The sequence below is a fragment of the Equus caballus genome, chromosome 1 (genome assembly GCF_041296265.1).
Source record: "Equus caballus isolate H_3958 breed thoroughbred chromosome 1, TB-T2T, whole genome shotgun sequence".
In the NCBI taxonomy this organism is placed as follows: Eukaryota; Metazoa; Chordata; class Mammalia; order Perissodactyla; family Equidae; genus Equus; species Equus caballus.
Genome location: NC_091684.1, coordinates 198096049 through 198116088, shown reverse-complemented (window position 1 = coordinate 198116088; position 20040 = coordinate 198096049). Strand labels below are relative to the sequence as shown.

Here is a 20040-nt window from a genome sequence, read left to right as displayed (position 1 = left end):
TCCTGGAGATACAAAGATATCATTCCAGACCAGGGGAAGCCAACAGCCTAACAGGGAGATAGACATGCTAACAAACCATTATGATGAAATATATGCACGCCAAAATGGGAGTGTACATTAGCCATAAATGGAAGCATAGGAAAAGAAATAACTAGCTGTCAGGTAAGACTTCATAGGAGAGGTGATGCTTGAGCTAAGACTTTAAGAATGTTTCGGAATTTTCCAGGTGAGTAAAATTGGGGAGGGCATTCCAGAAACAAAGAAATAAAAGTGTGAGAGAGCAGATTCTGTCAGGATATACAGAATGATAATATACACAAATGCTTTGGTATTATGGGGAGGAGGAAGTGAATAGCAGGAGAAGAGGTAGCTACTGGGAGGTGTAGAAAAACAAAAACAAAACAAATCTGTTACACTTTAATCTCGGCAAATGTTATTTAACACAAGCAACAGGACAGGTGCTATCGAGTATTTCATTCTAACGTTTACTTCACAGTTAAAACTATGACTATGCCTAAAACTGTATAATCCCAAAGAATGGAAAGTATACTAATTTTGTTCATCCAATTTTCCCCACCTGTGTTAAGTAGCATACTAATGTTGGTATACTAGAAATAGAGAATGGTAAGAGTTTTGTTTGCTTTCAAAGCCTGAAGGATTTTAGTAGTTCTATTCTTGATTTGCTCCAACTGAGGCTAGAGATAGATGTTAGTTAACATTACAAAATTGTTCAAAAATACCCCAACTATAAAAAATCAATCCAAAATGGATAATTATGGTATAAATACTTAATACAAATACATAATATAAAATGCGTAATACAAAGTTTCTTTGGGTAGCCTGTCTATTCTGCCTCAACATCCATACTCACATCAGAATTACTATAGGTAACAGGGTAGAAAAAACTACTGGTATGCTCTTCATTCCCAACCTTCTCTCTCCAGCTCTAGTCTCCTATTGATCCTCCTGCTTTCGGTTTATCCTAGGTCCCCGACAGTCTCATTCCTGTGCCACACTGTTGTCTCAAATGAGAACTCCGAGAGCACTTTCTGGGATAATAGCGAGGTATACTTGATAAGATTTGGGCAAAAGTGGCTTCAGGCAAAAGTGGCCTATGTAGTTTGGTGCCCAAAGCACCAAAGTTGGAATGGTTATATCATAACGTTTTTTAACCACCTCATATTTAGGGCACATAATAATGGAAATGGAAATACTGGACACTACTGAATAAAAACAGTGACAGAAGCAAACAAAAAATAAAACTTTTTCAAGCCCCTCTTACATACCTGGCTGTACATGTATCTCAACATGAAGTCCATCAGGAATGACTTTCCTTTTCTAAATGCTCCAGCGACAGACACAGCAACAACCTCCTTGTCCCTGACAGCCTCTGAGAGAAGGATCCGATTTAATGCGGTTTCATCTAACTCAAAGGAATGGTCATCTTTGACAATGAGGACTTGGACTGGTCCTGCCTTTTTCACTGGCTCCTCCTCTTCTGAGCTCCATTCATATGTCTTTTCTGAAAACCCACCTATTGAATAAAACAGCAATTTGTTTAGCTAATCATCTCAAAATACCAAGAAATGTGTATGTAACTCTCAACTCTCAAACATCTGAAACAGGAACACAGTGGAATCAGAAATGCTCATTTTGAAGACATATATTAATGTTATTTACACATATTTCAAAAAGATTTACATCTTGTCTTTCTGATCATGTGACTGAATCAAATAGAACTTCGTTTTCAAGAAAGCTCTAAGTAGTGCAGAGATCACTGTCTGCTGAATGAGAAGGAAAATCAAAGCAAAGCACTCTGCTTTTGGAGCAGAGGAAGAAAACGGCCTAGTTCACACTTTCTTCATCCCCTAGAAATAAGTTTAGTTACTCACCTGAAGGATCCTTGCAACACTTTTTAAAGCCAAACATACATAAGAGGAAATGCAAAGAGGTACTCAAAATCACATCCAGTCATATGTCGCATAATGATGTCTCAGTCACCAACAGACCACATACACGACAGTGTTCCCCTAAGTTTAGTACCAAAGAGCCTGGTGCGTAGTAGGCTGTACAATCTAGGTGTGTGTAAGTCACTCTGTGATGTTCACACAATGACGAAATCACTTAAGGACACATTTCTTAGAACGTATCCCTGTTGTTAAACGACACACGACTGTTTTCTCAAAACTGGAAAAAATCTCTAAAGCACCTAGTTCAGCTCCCTCCAACACATGCATCCCATCTACAAAATCTAACATTATACCTTGTAGCAATGGAAGTTACAGATGATTAAATCAGGTAGGGCCAGATTACAGAGGCCCTTCAAATCCATGGCAAGAGAGGTATGGACATTAATTCAGCAAAAAAATAATAAACTTTTGAAAATTACTTTATGTGGGGATCTTACAAAAAAGCTGGGTGACCCCGGGAAATTACTAAATCTCTCAGTTTCTTCATCTGTAAAATGGAAACTGCTAATAGTACCTATTTACTGGCGGTGTTGTAGGGATTAAGAGAGTTACTGCGTGTAAAGTGCTGAGAACAGCGCCTGGCACGTAGTGACCTCATTAAGGTTAGCTATCATCATCACCACCACCACCTGGGGATCACAGATGGAACCAAGTGTTCCTGGAAAAAGTTTCTGCCTATTTACTAAAAATTTGTGTGTGAGTGTGATTGTGTATGCATATGCATGTTTTCTGAGTTTTCCATTTAATTGTCAGAAACGCTATTTTTGACAGAGGTCAACTTTTAGAACTCATCTTTAATATACAAGAATTTTAGAACCCTAGCTCTTGGCATTTGTGGTGTATTACAAAACAACTCTAATGCATCAAGCGACACGTTCTTATATCCACTGCCCTTGTAATGCAACTTTGTAATGTCTTCCCCCTCTGACTCTGGGGTCAGCCATGTGATTTGCTTTAGCAGAGGTGACACAGCACAGGCTTGAAAAAGCACTTATGTGTTTCCATTTTGCTCTTTTGCCTGTGCCATTCACCACAAGAACATTCCCAGACTAGTCTGCTGCAGGATGAGACACTCCAGCAGAGGCAAACGGCCCAGTTACAACCAAGCCCCGCAGCAAGCCACCACCCAGCCATGTGAGGGAGCCCAGCCAAGATCCACAGAGACGCCTAACAACTATTTCAACATGGGATCAATGAATGCTTATTGTTCTATGCCCCTGAGGTTTTGTGAGTGTTTATTATGCAGCATAACAGCCAATAAATAACTGATATAGCCTACAACCCCTTCCTTTAGAAAGGCAGTACAGCGCAGGGTTAAAAACACAGGCTCTGGAGCAAGACTGCTGAGGTTTGAATCTAGGCTTCCCCATTTCTTAGCTGAGTTTCCCGAGGCAAGTTGTTTAGCCTCTCTGTGTCTGCCTCATAAGGTTGTGGTGAGTTAACATATGCATGGAACACACACACAACAGTGGCTGGTACATGGTAAATGCTATTAGTATTATTATAGACTTAGAAAACTAAAGCCAAAGATGGAGCTGACCTTGAAAATAAAATGGAATTTCTATATCAGGCAATCTACCATAGATGTTTACTTGTGTTATTTGTTTATTCCTTTTAATATTACAGCAAGGTATTTATTATTATCTGTATTTTTGACACACGAGGAAATTAAGAATTGGATTAAGTAACTTTCCCAAGAACCCACCCACTAGGAAGTGATATATCCAAGTTCACATAGTAACTGTCAATTTGGGATTAAATCCCAGGTACCTAAACTTTCATCCCAGACCTTTCTACTATAATATTCTGTTTCTTTAGTGGAAACCAACTATTAAACAACACATAAATGAGCTCATTTGCTTTGTATCAGAAGAACAGAAAGTCAAAACACATACCAATTAATTCCTCAGATCAGATATATGGCCTAGCCTCAAATCAACCCTTAGTAATATTAATTTTAAGACAAACTGGCCTCTTAACCTTTCATCTAAATTTTTGAAAATATATTTAAATAGACCTCTTTCATTATGTCTATTTGATAAGCAGTCTTATAATGAGAGAAAAACAAGGCAATCCTATCTCTTGGCATAATTTTAAATGAGGCTTCAGATCACATACTATATCTATAGACATTGCTGTTCATCTATAAGGTAGTGCTATTGAAATATTGCAAATCTAACACATAATTCTAGCTTTTCACTAATGGAGACTATGCGGCCTGGGCCTTGCTTGCTCAGCAAAAGCCCACAAGCCCATTACAACCACATGTCCTTCTGGCTCCCTCTGGGCAGGACACCCAGCTGCAGGGACTTGTAACAACCCAGGGCCTGGCCAGCCCAGATCTTACCTTATCTCACTTAAAGAATATCCTGTCTTAAAGGGACAGAGAGCCCCTCCATGTGAGCGACTGTTCCTGGGAACGCCGGTGGTACCAAGGACAGCCTCCTGGCAAGCACATAGGCTTTGTGTCCCCTGCTTGTATAGGAAAACCCCTCCTGCCTGCGATTGCGGGTGCACACTGCTGTCCAGCCAGCCGCCATTGGACCTCCCTGCAAGTAACCCCCAAAAAACCTGTATGTCTCGTTCGCTGTCTCCAGGTCTTTTCTTTGGTCTCTCCGCAACCTATCCCGCACTGCTCACCCAGCTGGGCGTGCAGCCAGACAGAGACACACACCAATACTTTCTGAACAACAGTACAAAGCATCTGGAGATAACAGAACCATTGCCTATGGCCATGAATCAGAGTTGTTCTCTCTGCAAAGTTAAGAAAAATTGATTTTATATTGAAAAGATAATAGCTTCTATATTGCCAGATGCTGGAGTCAGAGAGTCTTTGTTTAAATCCCACTTTACAACTTGCATGTATATGAAGTTGTGGAAATTGGCTTACTATCCTCCATCTGAAAAAGGGGATCAAAAATTGTGCCCATGTCAGAGAGGCTTTGTGACGATGAAATGAAGTAACGTCATCAAACGAAAACCAAAGAGTCTGTCAAACTGTGTGCTGACCGATGGTGACTGCTATTAATACCGCTATTATTTATTACTACCTATTCAAATTTGATTCCAGTACTGCCAGCCCACCTAATTTCAGCCTCACACAGAGGCCTTTTTGAGGATGACAAGCATACATTTTCTTTGATGAAGCTTCTGCCTCTGGGATAGTTATGATCTGAGTACACAACTCAGGGGAATCAGGGACCCCAGATAGACATAATATTTTGGATGGAAAAACATCTTTGGAGCCGAAAACTAGATCATAATTTTCTAGACTGAAATAATTCTCTAAGATTGTTTGCAGCAAATTACATAAATGGAAGAGGCAATCTGAACGGAATTCCTGGGTTGTAATTTTTTCAAATATTCAACTTTACAACACAATGCAAAAAATGTTTTTCTAAGTAGCTGTAACAATTTTTCACTCCCCATCCACTTGCAGCAATTTATTAGACATCCTATTGATCTGTATCCTTTCTGACACTTGGTTTTCTCTGACTTCTTAATTTTTGTCAGTTGCATAGGTATAAAATGGTCTCTCACTGGGGTCTTGATACACATTTCTCTAAATGCTAATGAGGTGAGCACATGCCTTCTGCTCATTTTTCTATCAGGTTGCCTTTTCCTTACTGATGCGTAGTGTTCTTTATATGTTTTAATGCTAGTCCTTTGTTAGTTATGTGTATGGCAACAATCTTCTGGTTTAGAGCTTGCTTTTTCTTTCCTTAAGCTATTATTGATGAAGAGTAACTCATTTAATGTAATAGATTTTATTGTTTTATGATTAGCATTTTGTATGTCATATTTAAGAAATTATTCCTGACATAAGATATGAAAGGCATTCATATATATCCTTCTAGTTTTTAAGTTTTGCTTGAGATATTTAAGTTCTTAATCCATCAGTAGTTGATATTTATACAAGAAGACAGAAATCCAATTTGACTTTTTCTGTATAAGTACCAAAATTTCTATTTATCAAAGCCCCATCTTCCAAGTGGTCTGCCATGTGATCTTTGTCATAAATAAGAGTTATACACACATGTATATACACATTCGTTGTTGTTAGCGACCCTATGGACAGCAGAGGGGAACCCTGTCCGGTCTTTTTGCGCCATTCTCTCACCTTCCAGCACTCTATCAGACAATGCTCCACTGCTGTTCATAGGATTTTCATGGCCAATTTTTTCAGAAGCAGGTGGCCAGGTCCTTCTTCCTAATCTGTCTAGTCTGGAAGCTCCACTGAAACCTGTCCACCATGGGTGACCCTGCTGGTATTTGAAATCCCAGTGGCATAGCTTTCAGCTTCACAGCAGCACGCAGCTGCCACAGCATGAGAACTGACAGACAGGTGGTGTCGTGCCCTGACCGGGAAACAAACCTGGGTCACGTGGTGCGAGTTCCAAATCTTAACCACTAAATCAGCAGGGCTGGCTATTGTATGCATATACACACTCACATATGTTATATGTGTATATTCATGTTTTATATGTATACATATTTTAGATATATGTATATATGTAATATATATATGTACGTATATAATGTATGTATGTATATATGTATAACTTTGTTTCTGAGCTCTCAATTCTAATCCATTCACCAATTTGTCTATATCAGTACACTATCTTAAGCAAAATAGCTTTATAAAAAGTCATCACATACAGTATGGCCAGCCTCTCTTATTCTAATTATTATTAGTCTTGGCTATTTTGACTCTTTCCATATAAATATCAGAATCAATATGTTAGTCGAATTTTTTGAAGTTACATTAAATATTTATAGACCAATTTGGAAGGCATCAATACTGTTATGTATTGTCTTCCAATCCATAAACAGAAGATATCTCTCCATCTATTTTTGGCCTTTAATCCCCTTCAACATAGTTTTTATAATTTGCGGTGGTGGGGAGAGGAGGTTTGTTACGTTTATTGTTAATATCTTAGTTTTTGTTGTTAACTATAACTGGTTTCTTTGTTGTTGTTTTAATAATGTTTTATAATTGTTGCTTGGCTAAAGAAATGTAATTGACCTTAAAATATTAATCTCATATCGGAACACTTGTTAAACTATTATTTCCTGTAAACTTTGTGTAGATACTTTTGAGTTTCTTTAACATAGAAATAGAAATAATTTCCACAAATAACGACAGTTTTATTTCCACCTTTTTAATCCTTATGTATTTCTTTTCTCTTACTTGTATTATTGGACATTCAATATAATGCTGAATGGAAGTAACAGTGGACATAATTTCTGATTTCAGTGGGCACAACTTCCTGATGTGAATGTTTCCAATATTTGAGGGCATATTTGTCATAGATTGGTCTGGTTTGGTACATACACTTTATCTTATCAGATTAAGGAAGTTCTCTTCTACTTCTAGTTTACTATGAGGTTTTAAAAATCATAAATGGGAAATGAGTTTCATCAAATGTCTTTTCTGCTTCTACTGACACGATGTTTTTCACCTCTAATCTGTTAATGTAGTGAGTAATGTATCTTTGCATTTTTGTATGAATCTAACATTCTCAGGGTGCAGTATCTTATTTATATATTTTTGGATTCAGTTTGCTAAAATTTTGTTTAGGAATCGGGCATCTATATTCATAATGAGTTGAGTCTGTGATTTTCCTTTCTCATTTTGTCTTTGGCTGGTTTTATTATCAAAGTTACATTTGCTTTATAAAATGAATTAGCAAATTCTTCCTTTTCTATCCTCAGAAAGAGTTTGTACTAAAATATTAGAGTGAATAGTTCTTTGAAATTTTGGTAGAACTTGTCTGTAAAACTGTCTGTGCCTAATGTTTTCTTTGTGAGATGATTCTTAACTGCTACCTCAATTTCATTAATACTTATGATGCTATAGTTACATTAGTACTGAAAAGGTTTTGCATTCCTTCTTGAGAAACTTTTAATACGTTGTATTTTTCTAGGAATTTTTCTCCATTTTCTAAAATTCCAGACAAAAAGTAAGTAAAGATATAGAAGATTTGAACGGTATTATTAGCCAAGCTGATTGCTCTGACAACTAATAATTGCAGAATCACACATTCTTTTAAAGTTCATATGGGACATTTACCAAAGAGATCATGTACTGGTTCATAAATCAGATCTCATCAAACTTCAAAGTATTAAAATAATGCAAAATATGTTCTCTGACAATATAGAAATTAAACTAGAATTCAATAAACAAGAAGATATTTAGAAAATTCCTACGTGTTTGTATATTAAGCAATAAATTTCTAAATAATCTATGGGCAAAAAAAGAAATCATAATGGAAATTAGCAAATGTTGTAAACTAAATGATCTAATGAATGTTCTGATCCAGTCATCAATTTGTCTACCTACAAACTGAGGCAGCAATACTATACAATCTTAAAATAGCTTTATGAAAAGACATTATATAGAGCAGGGCAAGCACTCTTATCTTCTAATTATTATTGATCTTGCTATTTTGACTCGTCTCACATAAACAATTAGAAACAATATGTTAGCATGTAGTATCTTATTCGACAGAAATACTGAAAATATAACATACCAGAAATTGCTTAGAGGAAATTTACACGTTGAAATGCATTTACTAGAAAAGACATTTGAAAAATCATAATCTAATATCCATCTCAAGAAGTGAGAAAAAGAACAGCAAATTAAATGCTAAGAAATGAAAAGGTAGGAAATAATAAAGATCATATCAGAAATCAATTAACTAGAAATAGAGAAGGTCAACAAGGTTAATTTAATAATCTATGCTTAATCAAAGAAAACAGAAGAGAAAAAAACACAAAATTACCAATACTAGACATGAAAAAGGGATATCACTGTAGATCCTACAGATATTTAAAAGATAATGAGGATACTATGAATAATTTTATGCCAATAAATCTTATAATTTTGATGAAATGGACAAATTCAAAGAAAAACACCATTTATAAAAAAACAAGAATAAATAGAAAATATGAACTATCTTATATTTTTAAAATAAGTTAAATTCATACTTTAAAGCCTTTATGGAAAAAAAGCAAACAGAAACAATTTCACGCTCAGTTGTTCTCCCCGGTGAATTCTTCCAAATATTTAGAGAAAAAATAACAGCCACCTTCCACCAACTCCTCTAGAGAACAGAAAATGAGGGATCATACTCAACTTATTTTATGATATCAGAATAACTCTGATACCAAACACTGACAAGGACATTTCAAAAAGGACAACTAAAGGCCAGTGTCCCTCAAAAAGACAAATTCAAAAGTTTTAAAAAATACATAGCAAATCAAATCCAGAGATAAAAAATATAATACATCACAACTACATGGTGTTTATTATAGGAATTCAAGGTAAGTTTAACATTCAAAAGTCAATTAAGGAGCTGGCCCCGTGGCTGAGTCATGAAGTTCACGCATTCTGCTTTGGTGGCCCAGGGTTCAGGCCAGTTCGGATCCTGGGTGTGGACCCAGCACCGCTCATCAAACCATGATGAGGTGGCATCATATGTAGAATAACTAGAGGGACATCTGGAATATACAACTATTGGGGGGCTTTGGGGAGAAGAAGGAAAAAGAAAAGAGAAGATTGGCAATAGATGTTAGCTCAGGGCCAATCTTTTTTTTAAAAAAGTCAATTAATGTAATTGACTACATTAAATAAAAGAGAAAAACATGATAATTTCAATAGATGCATAAAAGCATGTATGAAAATGCAACACTCATTTCTGATTAAAAAAAGACTCTCAGCAAATTAGGAATAAAAGGAAAATTCCTTGATTTGATAAATGGTATCTACAAATACAACTAATATTATACTTACTGTTGAAACGCTGAAAGTTTTCCCTGAAATCAGGAATCTGACATGGATATCAACTACCACTACTTCTAATCAGCATTATACTGGAAGTCTTAGCAAGTGCAATAAGGCAAGAAAAATAAATAAAAAGTAAAATGGCAACAAGAAATCAAATATCATTATCCACAGATGACAGGATTGTGTACATAGAAAATCCAAAAGAATACACAGATGACTATTAATGAGTGAATTTAGCAAAGCTTCTGGATACGAGCTTGATTTTTAAATTTTATTTTATTTTTGTATTCTTGCAACAAACAATCACAAAATGAAATTTCAAAAAACACCAATATATAGTCAATCGATTTTTTCTTGGTCAATTTTTTGGTAAGAGTTTAACTGGGATATAATTCACCCATTTAACATCAAACTCCATTTGATGGATTTTAGTATAGTTGCAGAGTTGTGTAACCATCACTATGATTAGTTTTATGACATTTTGATCACCCCCAAAAATATCCATACCCTTTAGCAGTCATTCTCCCTTACCCACCTCTAGCCCTGCGCAATCACTAGTTTTACTAGAGGTTTGCCTATTCTGGACATTTCATGTAAATGGAATCATAAAACATGCAGTCTTTTCCGACTGTCTTCTTTCACTTAGCATAAAGTTCATCCATGTTGTAGTATGTATTGGTACTTCATTCCTCTTATGGCCAAATAATATTCTATTTTATGGACATATCACATTTTGTTTATCTGTTCATCAGTTGAGAGGCATTTGGGTTGTTTCCACTTTTTGGTAATAATGAATAAAGCTGTTGTGAACATTTATGTACAAGTTTTTCTATTGACGTATGTTTTCATTTCTCTTGGATGGTCAACTGATTTGTGACAAAGGTGCTAAAGCAATTCAATGGAGAAAGAAGAGTCTTCACAACAAATGGTTCTGGAACAATTGGATATCTGTACACAAAAAAAATAAACCTCAATATATCACACTCTATATAAAATATTAACTCAAAATGGATCATAAATCTAAAGGTAAAACCTAAAACTATAAAATGTTTGGAAGAAAACACAGAAGAAAGTCTTTATGACCTTGGATTAGGCAATGCTTTCCTAGATATAATGCTTAAAGCATGACCCATTGTCTTAGTCTGTTTGGGCTGCTAGAACAAAATACCCACAGACTGGGTAGCTGGTAAACAACAGAAATTTATTTTTCACAGTTCTGGAGGCTGGAAGTCCAAGATCAGGGTGCCACCCTCTCCCAAATCACAGACTCCTCACATGGTGGAAGGGGCTAGGGAGTTCTGTGGGGTCTCTTTATAAAAGAACTAATCCCATTAATGAGGGCTCTACTCTCATGACCTAAGCACTTCCCAAAGGCCTCATTAATTGGGCATTAGGATTTCGACAGATGAATTTTGGGGAGACACAAACATTCAGACCATAGCACCCATAAAAAAAGTATAAATTAGACTTCACCAAATTAAGAACATCTACTCTTTAAAAGACATGTTATAACAATGAAAAGATAAGCCATAGACTTGGAAAAAATACTTGCATATCATATATCTGATAAAGGATTTGTATAAAGAATTTATAAAGAACTCTCAAAACTCGATAATAATGAAATAAATAACCCAATTAAAAAAATGAGTAAAAGATTTGAATCAACACTTCACCAAGGAAAATACATGGATGGAAAATAAACACATGAATTTTACTGTATACATATATATTATACCTTAATTTTTTTAATAATAAAAATACCATTTAGATATCATTATAAACCTGATAGATCTAGTAATACATCTAAGTGATATGCTGGTAAATATTTAACAACCAGCTCTTAGCAGAGGGTAGGTGTGGAAAAAATCCTGATTTGCAGCATTTGCCAATTTTTGTGATATAAATACTACTACAATGGCCCATTTCAATCTACGAATGTGACTCACTGAATGTGCAGCTGGGAGAGATGCACCTGATCAGCTCTCACGAACCAGTATGAGCTGCCTCCGATGCACCACTGAAATCCAATGAAAGATATTTAAGAATTCTACAGAAAAATACCAAACATAACTGAAAGAAGTATACATATGTTCTCAGACTAGAAGACTATATAAATCAATACTTTCCATTGATCCATAGATTGGTTATAATACCAATCAAATTCTCAGCAATCTCTCTTGTACAAATTAACAAATTTATTTCAATCTTGTAATAATCCTTCTTATACAGATTAACAAGCTCACATGGAAAGGCAGAGAGGCAAGAATAACAGAGACAATCCTAAAGAAGACGAGAGTTGGGGGATTTACACTAACAGACACCCATAGATATTTAAAATCTACAGTAATTAAGACAAGCGACATTGTCACAGGACAGACAAGTAGACAGACAAGACTAGAGATTTCAGAAACAGATCTACACATACATAATCACCTGACTTACAACAAAGGTGCCACCGCAATAAATGAAGAAAGGATGATCTTTTCAATAAATGATGCTAAGTCAACAGGATATTCATGTGGGGGAAAAGATGAACCTTCACCCCTAGCTCTCAACATAAATAAAAATCGATTCTGAATAAATCTTAGACCTAAATGTGAAATAGGAAAAGGGGGCAAAGGACACAAACAAGCAACTGACAAAAAACACAATACCAAATGGTTCCACAAATATGGAAAGATATTCATTCTCATGCAAATAAAAAATAAAAAAATATACTAATATTTTGTTTACATATCAAATTTACAAAGATCAGAAGTGTGATATTTCCTTTCATTGGTCGGGATGTGAATCTGTATCCCCGGGCACTGCAGGTGGGAATTAAAATGGATACAGCATCTTTGCGCAGCAATTTGACAAATAATTATCAAAAATACAAATGCACATACTTCCTAACCCAGCAATGCTATTTCAAATAATTCACCCTGCAGATATACTCATATACATCCAAAATACCAGAAGCACTATAAATGCCCATCAACAGGGGCTGACTAATAAACTATTGTTCATCAATCTATGAAATATAAGGTAGAATAAGAAAGTTCATTTGAAACAACTGCCAAAATATATTACAAAAAATAACTCAAGGTAGAAAACAGTGTGTATAGTATGCTATTACTGGGAAAAAAGCATGTAGGAGAGTATGTTTGGCATGTTTGAGGAACAGCAAGGAGTATAGTACAGATGGAGCAAGTTCAGAAGGTTACAAGGGACCAGATCGGGCAGAGCAAGACACACACAGATCTGAAAGGATTGGGACAGAGTGGAAATCGGGAGTGAGAGGAGGAGGAAAGACTTCAATGGGTGTTTGTATACGATTACATACTCTGCCTTTCTATACAGCTGTGGATGAGATAGACAACTCTGAACTTTTAACTTATGTGTTCAAGGCCTTTGAAGAGTTACATATGGACTTAACGAAGAGGAGAAAGATTATATATTAAGTGTGACATAAGTATACTGTAAAACAAAACAAGTATCTGAGTCACGACTACATAACGGTGAGAGGGTCTTCGGAAGAAGTCTCATTACAATGTAGGCAAAACACTATATTAAATATTCCTTTTTGGTAAGGAAACTTTTAAAAATACGGAAATAACTTGTTATTAAATAGTACAATGAATGATAGGATAGAATGAATCTGTGGAATATTTATAAATTTATAGTTATTAGTTTGTATCTCATCTAGCTAAAAAAGGCTTCCTATCTGAAACCTGTCATTACCATCAATCTATACATATATTTATGGTTATCAACATTTACAGATAAAAATATTTAGATAAGAGACAGCCCAGATATCTATCAACTGATAAAAGGACAAACAAAGGGCCAGCCCCGTCGCCAAGTCACGGTTAAGTCCATGCGCTCCGCTTCGGTGGCCCAGGGTTTTGCCAGTTCAGATCCTGAGCACAGACTCAGCATTGCTCATCAGACCATGCTGAGGGGGTGTCCCACATAGCACAACCAGAAGGACCTGCAACTAGAATGTACAACTATGTACTGGGAGGATTTGGGGAGAAGAAGAAAAAAAAAACAAAAGAAGAAGATTGGCAACAGATGTTAGCTCAGGTGCCAATCTAAAAAAAAAATAGATAAAATATGAAATATTACTTAGCAATAAAAAGAAATGCAGAATACATGCTACAACATGGATGAATGTTGAAAACAAAATGTTAAATGAAAGAAGTCAGTCACAAAGGATCACATACTATATGATTCCATTTATATGAAATTCTAGAATATGCAAATCTATAGAGACAAAAAGTAGAGTAGTGGTTGCCTAGGAGTGGTGAGTGAGAGAGGATTAGGAGGTGATGGATAACAGGCACAAATTTTCTTTTTGGGGCTAATGAAATGTTCTTAAATTGTGGTAATGAATGCACACTCTGAATACACAAAAAGCCATTGAACTGTACACTTTAAATGGGTGAATTACGTATGGTATATGAATTATATGAATTATATCTCAATAAAGCTGTTAAAAAAACTATTTGGAAAAACTTCAGTTTCTGTACAAAAGGTCAAAATTGAAAATACAGGCTAAAAATATCTGGAAAGCAGAGACTGTCTTACTTATGTTTATATTTCTTGAAAACTTAGAAGCTCACATAGTAAGCACTCAATAAATATTTACATGAATTTAATATAAAATAACTGAAAAGCTAGTAGAACACATAGTATTATTAAGAACAAATGTTACGTGCGTCATTCATTATTCATAACTATATTCTATCTAAACAATAAATATTATCCTTGTTATAAAAGAATCCAAAAATCCTTTGGAATGCACGCCAAGTTTCTTTAGCACCAGATTTCTACCTTCTTCTTTTTTGTTGTTGTTGTTGTTGAAGATGATTCACCCTGAGTGAACATCTGTGCCAATGTTCCTCTCTTTTGTATGTGGGATGCCACCCCAACATAGATGAAGAGTGGTGTAGGTCCACTCCCAGGATCTGAACCTGTGAACCTGGGCCATGAAAGCGGAGCATGCTGAGCTTAACCATTATGCCAAGGGGCCAACCCCAGATTTCTACTTTCTTAAATATGTTTTGCTAAACTAAACTTAGTTTCAATTCCCTGAGCACTATGCAAATCTTTAAAAAGGGGAAGAAGCAGAAAACAGCCAAACCAGAGGAGAATTAGCATTTTACTATGGGTGATACAAATGTATGGCTCACAAGGAGAAAACTAAAAACTGTATATCATTTTGCCTTTTTACATACTGGACCTTGTATTTAGTTAAGGAGGTTTTGGGGACTTTTCCATTCTATGTGGTATGCTAAATCACTGGAAGTTGCACTCAGCTACTGAATTAGATATGTTGAAAGGGAATCTTCAAACATTTAAAAGGTGGAGAACAATCAATTTAATATACTGGAAATTCCGTGGGTACGTATTTCTAATTTTCTTAACTGTAAACTTTGTAAAAAACCTATAGTTCATCTTTCCAGCAAAAGTTAAACCTCAGGAGATGAACTCTGAGTATACTGGAGCCATTACAGAGAAAAGACACAGTACCTAAGAAACTATCTCTTGGCAACTGAAATTAAAAGGAAATATTATTTCTTCTTAAACAATTACATCTCTTTCTAACAGTATATCTTGAAGAATGACAGAAAAAACATTTATCTGAATGAGCAACTAAGAATGATTTCCAAAATAACAGCCAAAGGGAGTTTGAACAGAAAGGGACAAGTGGAGTTGAGGCAACAAAACCAAAATATTAAATCATGAAAATGAACCTTAAGAATGTTTGAGCAAGAGCTGAGATAAGAGTTACAATGAGATGGTTACATATAACAGGCCTCAAAACACTACAGACTCTACAATACCCTGAGGAAGAGGGTTGAAGGAAAGCAGGTCCTACAACTTCAGAGCCTTGGGAGAGGTAAGTAAATTATTGAACACACTGTTTATTTATATTGAATACAAAAGCATTCCATAAACTATTCAATGGATGCCTCTAGAAGAAAAGTACCATCGTGATTAAGGCACTATGTGTGTGCAATATAAATATAAATAAATGAAATACATGAAATATATGAAAAAAAACTCAATAGAAAGATAAGTAACTAATAAAAACATGAAATACTAATGGTTAGTAGACATATGAGGAAAAGTTCAGTCTTACTAGTAATTAAAGAAATGCTAATTAAAAAGAGATAACTTTTTGGCTATCATAACTTGCAAAGGTTAAAAAAATACATACACTCAGAGTTGGAAGCATTCAAAACATTACAAAATATACATATCCTTTAATGAAACAATTCCATTTCTAGGAATTTATCCTAAGAAAATTATCAGGACTGTGCATATGTATTTATCTACATAAAGGTTCATTACAGCATTATCTATATAGTGATAAACTGGAAACAATCTAAATGCCTAACTGTAGAATACTGTAAATAAATTATGTCACAGCTATAGTATGCAAAATATGGAGTCATTTGAAATCATGTTATAGAAAAATAATTTATCATAAGAAAATATGTTCACATATTTTAAGGAAACAGGCAGATGGAAGTGTAATTCCCATTAAGGAAAACAAACACACATGTATTTATAGTCACTGAAAAAAGTCAAGTTTAGAAGTATTTGGTTTCTAAGGAATTGTCTGATCCTTTAATCATCTTTCAGTCAGCTATTTCAAATGGTTATTCTTTCTGCTGAATATTGCTTATGTCATGCTCAGGTCTACCTCCACTGTTCTAAGCTCTTCTCTAGATTGCACAGACTGGAAGTGCGCAAACTACAGTGCTACAATTTTTATAATCTCTTCTTAGCAGAATTCTGGTTTAGATTTTGCCCTTGAAAGGCGCTCATGACATTTGGGAGAGAGAGTAAAGGAAAAACCTGTATTGTGTTCTAACAGAATAGATAGATATATGACCAGATAGTACCCATGAGGCTTGAAGCACAAGCCAAAGGTATGGAACTGTGCCAATTCATGGACAGTAGCTAACATTTTGGCCAGATGGTCAAGTACTTTGGAGGATTATGTGCCTGGACCTTAGGAATGGGCACAGAGTGAAGGTATATTTGGTCCCATGTGAATTCTCACCAAAGGGTATTCACTGCAGAGGAGGCTCTCGAAAATCAGATGGACAAGATGACTCATTTGTGGATATCATCAGCCTCCTACTCCAGTCACTCCTGCTCAGTAGATCCACAGACTAAATCAGCAAAAGAAATATGAAGCATCATATTAATATCAGACAAAATAGACTTTGGGGCAAAAAGCATTACTCAAGCTAACGAGGCTCACTACATAAAAGTAAAAGGCTCAATTCATCAGGAAGATGTAACAAGCCCACATTTGTGTTCACCTAACCAACAACACAGCTTGAAAGTCCATAAGCAAAGCTTGACAGAATATCATGGGGAAATGGACAAGTCCATTATGTTTTAAAATATCTCTCAGAATTTTAAAGTATCTGGTAGATTAACCAGTCGGAAATCAGAGTATGGAAGATACGAACAGTACATTTAATAAGCTTGAGCTAATGAACATATTATAGCATACTGCATCAAAAATTAGAAAACATAAAACACTTTTCAAGCTCATAAAAAGCTTTTCAATTTGCTTCTCAAGCAAATAAAGGAATATTTATAAAAATTAAACATGCACTAGAACATAAAGCAACTTTCAACAAAGTTCACAGCATGGGTATTCTATAAACATGAACTACTCAATATTAGCCACTAGCCACATGTGGCTATCTAATTAAAATTAAATAAAATTAAGTATTTGGTCCTCATTCTCACTAGCCATAATTTAAGTGCTCAAAAGATACATATGACTGGTGGCTATCATATTGGACAGTGTAGATATAGAACATTTCCATCACCATAGAAAGTGGTGCTCCTATACAACATACACTCTGAGTGAAATAAAACTAAATATGAAATCAATAACAAAAATATAATTTATAAAGTATGGATTAAATAATCCATACTTACTATATATCCACGGGTAAAGGAAGAAATCATCATGGACAATTAAAATACTGAAAACTGAATGAGAACGAATCCACTACATATCAACATATTATAGGATACAGCAAAACTGGTATTTAGAGAAAACCTATATCCCTAAATACATATACTAGAAAAAGAAGACAAGCTGCAAATTAACAAACTCAGTACTCAACTTTTTAAGCTAAAAGCAGAATACAGAATGAAACCAAAGACAAGAAGGAAATAATAGAGAGGTACAGAAATTAAGTAAATATAAAAGAAAGAAAAAAAGGAGAGATTAAACAAAAGAACATATAATAAGGAAGACAGAAATAAACAAAATTAAGCTGAGAAAATTAAGAACAATCTTATGCCAAGCTGATGAAATGGACAGACTCCAAGAAAAATATACATTACTAAAACCAACTCAAGAATAAATAGAAAGCTTTAATTGTTTTATATCGCATATAGAAGTTGAATCAATAGTTAAAAATCTTACTATAAAGAAAACAGCAGGTCCAGATGGTTTAATAGACTAGTTTTCTCAAAACTGGACCATTCTGATCTTACATAAAGTCTTCCAGAGAACAGAAAAGAAAACAAGAAATGTCCCCCACTCATCCTACAGAGGTAATATTACCTTCATACCAAAGTTAGACAAGGAAAACATAAAGAGGGAAAATTAGTTGTAAACATGCTTGTAAATATCTTTAAAAGATTAGTAAATCCAGCAATGTATTAAAAAAGGTTGTACAGTATGCATAGCCTGGGTTTATCCTGGGAATGCAAGATCACTTCAACATAGAAGATCTTTTAATGTAATTAAATATATTAACAAATTAAAGAATAAAAACCATATGATTATTTCAATAAATACAGAAAAAGCATTCATTATAATTCAATACCCAGTGATAATTTTTTAAAAACTATTATTTAGGAATAAAGGAGAACATTCTTAATCTGATTAAGTAAGACAAGAAGAAGATATAAAAGATAAAGATTAAAAAGGAATGAATAAAACAGTCATTATTACAGGTGATTTTTTTTTTATGTAGAAAATCCTAAAAAATCAAAAGGCAATTTATTAGAATTAATAAGAGAGCTTAGCAAAGTTGCTAGATAGAAGATAAATACGTAAAAGTCAATTGCATTTTTATATACTATTAATAGCCAATAAAAACATAATAGGGAAAAAATCATAGCAACAAAAAATATAAGAAACGTAAGAATAAATCTAACAAACAATAGGCGGGCCCTTCAAGGAGTTTTTAACCTATTGAAAGACATCAAGAAACAAAACCTAAATAAGTGAAGGAATATACCATGTACTAGGATAGGAATATTCAATATAATAAAAATTTTGATTCTATCAAATTAATCTACACATTGCATGCAGTTTTAACTTTCTAATCCCAACTAAACTTTGTAAAGAACTAGACAATCTGATTCTAAAATTTTATATGAGAGCAAAAAGCCAAAAATAAAGAATAGTTCAAAACACCTCTAAATAAGAACACAATAGAACAATCTGCTCTACCATATATGAAGACACTATGAAACTAAAGCAATTAAAACAGTGTCAAAATATTGACACAGGGATAGACAAGTAGAACTGCAACAGAACAAGAAGCCCAGAACAGATCCACACATATTCAGAAATAATATCTGACAGTACAATTTGGAGATCAATGGGGAAAAGGTGGATTATTCAATAATGGGTCTGGGATGCTTGGTTATTCATATGGAAAAAAATTCAAAGGGATTTCTACATCACATTATCCATAAAAATAAAATCCAAATGGTTCTAGAACTTAAAATGAAGTGGAGGAGAGGATTTGGGGAAGACTGCAGAAAAGAAAGTACCAGGAATCTGTCTCTCTATCTAGACAACAATTGCATTGGTGGAATCTATCTGGTCTAACTATTGGAACTCTGGAGTCTACTAAAGGCTTACGACTTCCAAGGGAAACTTGGACAGTCACTTCTGGTTAATTTCAATCAATTCCAGCTCTTAGGTCAGCAGCAGCTACTGATCCCCCACCCTTCAGCCCTACGGCAGGCAACTATGCATGTGGTCCCGGAGCAGCTTGCACACAGCTTGCAGGAGCCAGGGTGGGCAATAAGGACCTTGTCCGCCAAAAATTGGGGATCTGTGTTCCTACTGCTGACTGCTGCTTCTGATCACAGAGGTGCAGACACAGTCACTGTTGCACACCCCCATTGTTGAATGCCCCTCCCCTATGGCTGAAGTGACTTGCTGGAGATTTAAAAAGCCAGTAGCTTTCTCTCCCCTTCAGTTTCTCTTTTTCCCCTTTTGGGAGTCAA

General features: G+C 35.0%; 1 protein-coding gene across 13 annotated transcripts in view; it reads right to left on the bottom strand.

The window, feature by feature from the left end:
- Positions 1-20040, bottom strand: part of ATL1 (atlastin GTPase 1) — an 84457-nt gene that overhangs the window by 35908 nt on the left and 28509 nt on the right. For 7 of the 13 annotated variants that reach the window (XM_070242582.1, XM_070242600.1, XM_070242602.1 and 4 more), the window contains 2 exons: positions 16820-16931; positions 1287-1534 (listed from right to left, as the gene is read on the bottom strand). In XM_070242582.1, the coding sequence (XP_070098683.1) occupies positions 1287-1319 (33 nt within the window). In that variant the 5' untranslated portion in view covers positions 1320-1534; positions 16820-16931. The remainder of the gene's footprint in view (positions 1-1286; positions 1535-16819; positions 16932-20040) is intronic. The other 6 variants (XM_023624919.2, XM_070242574.1, XM_070242563.1 and 3 more) reach the window with 1 other exon arrangement.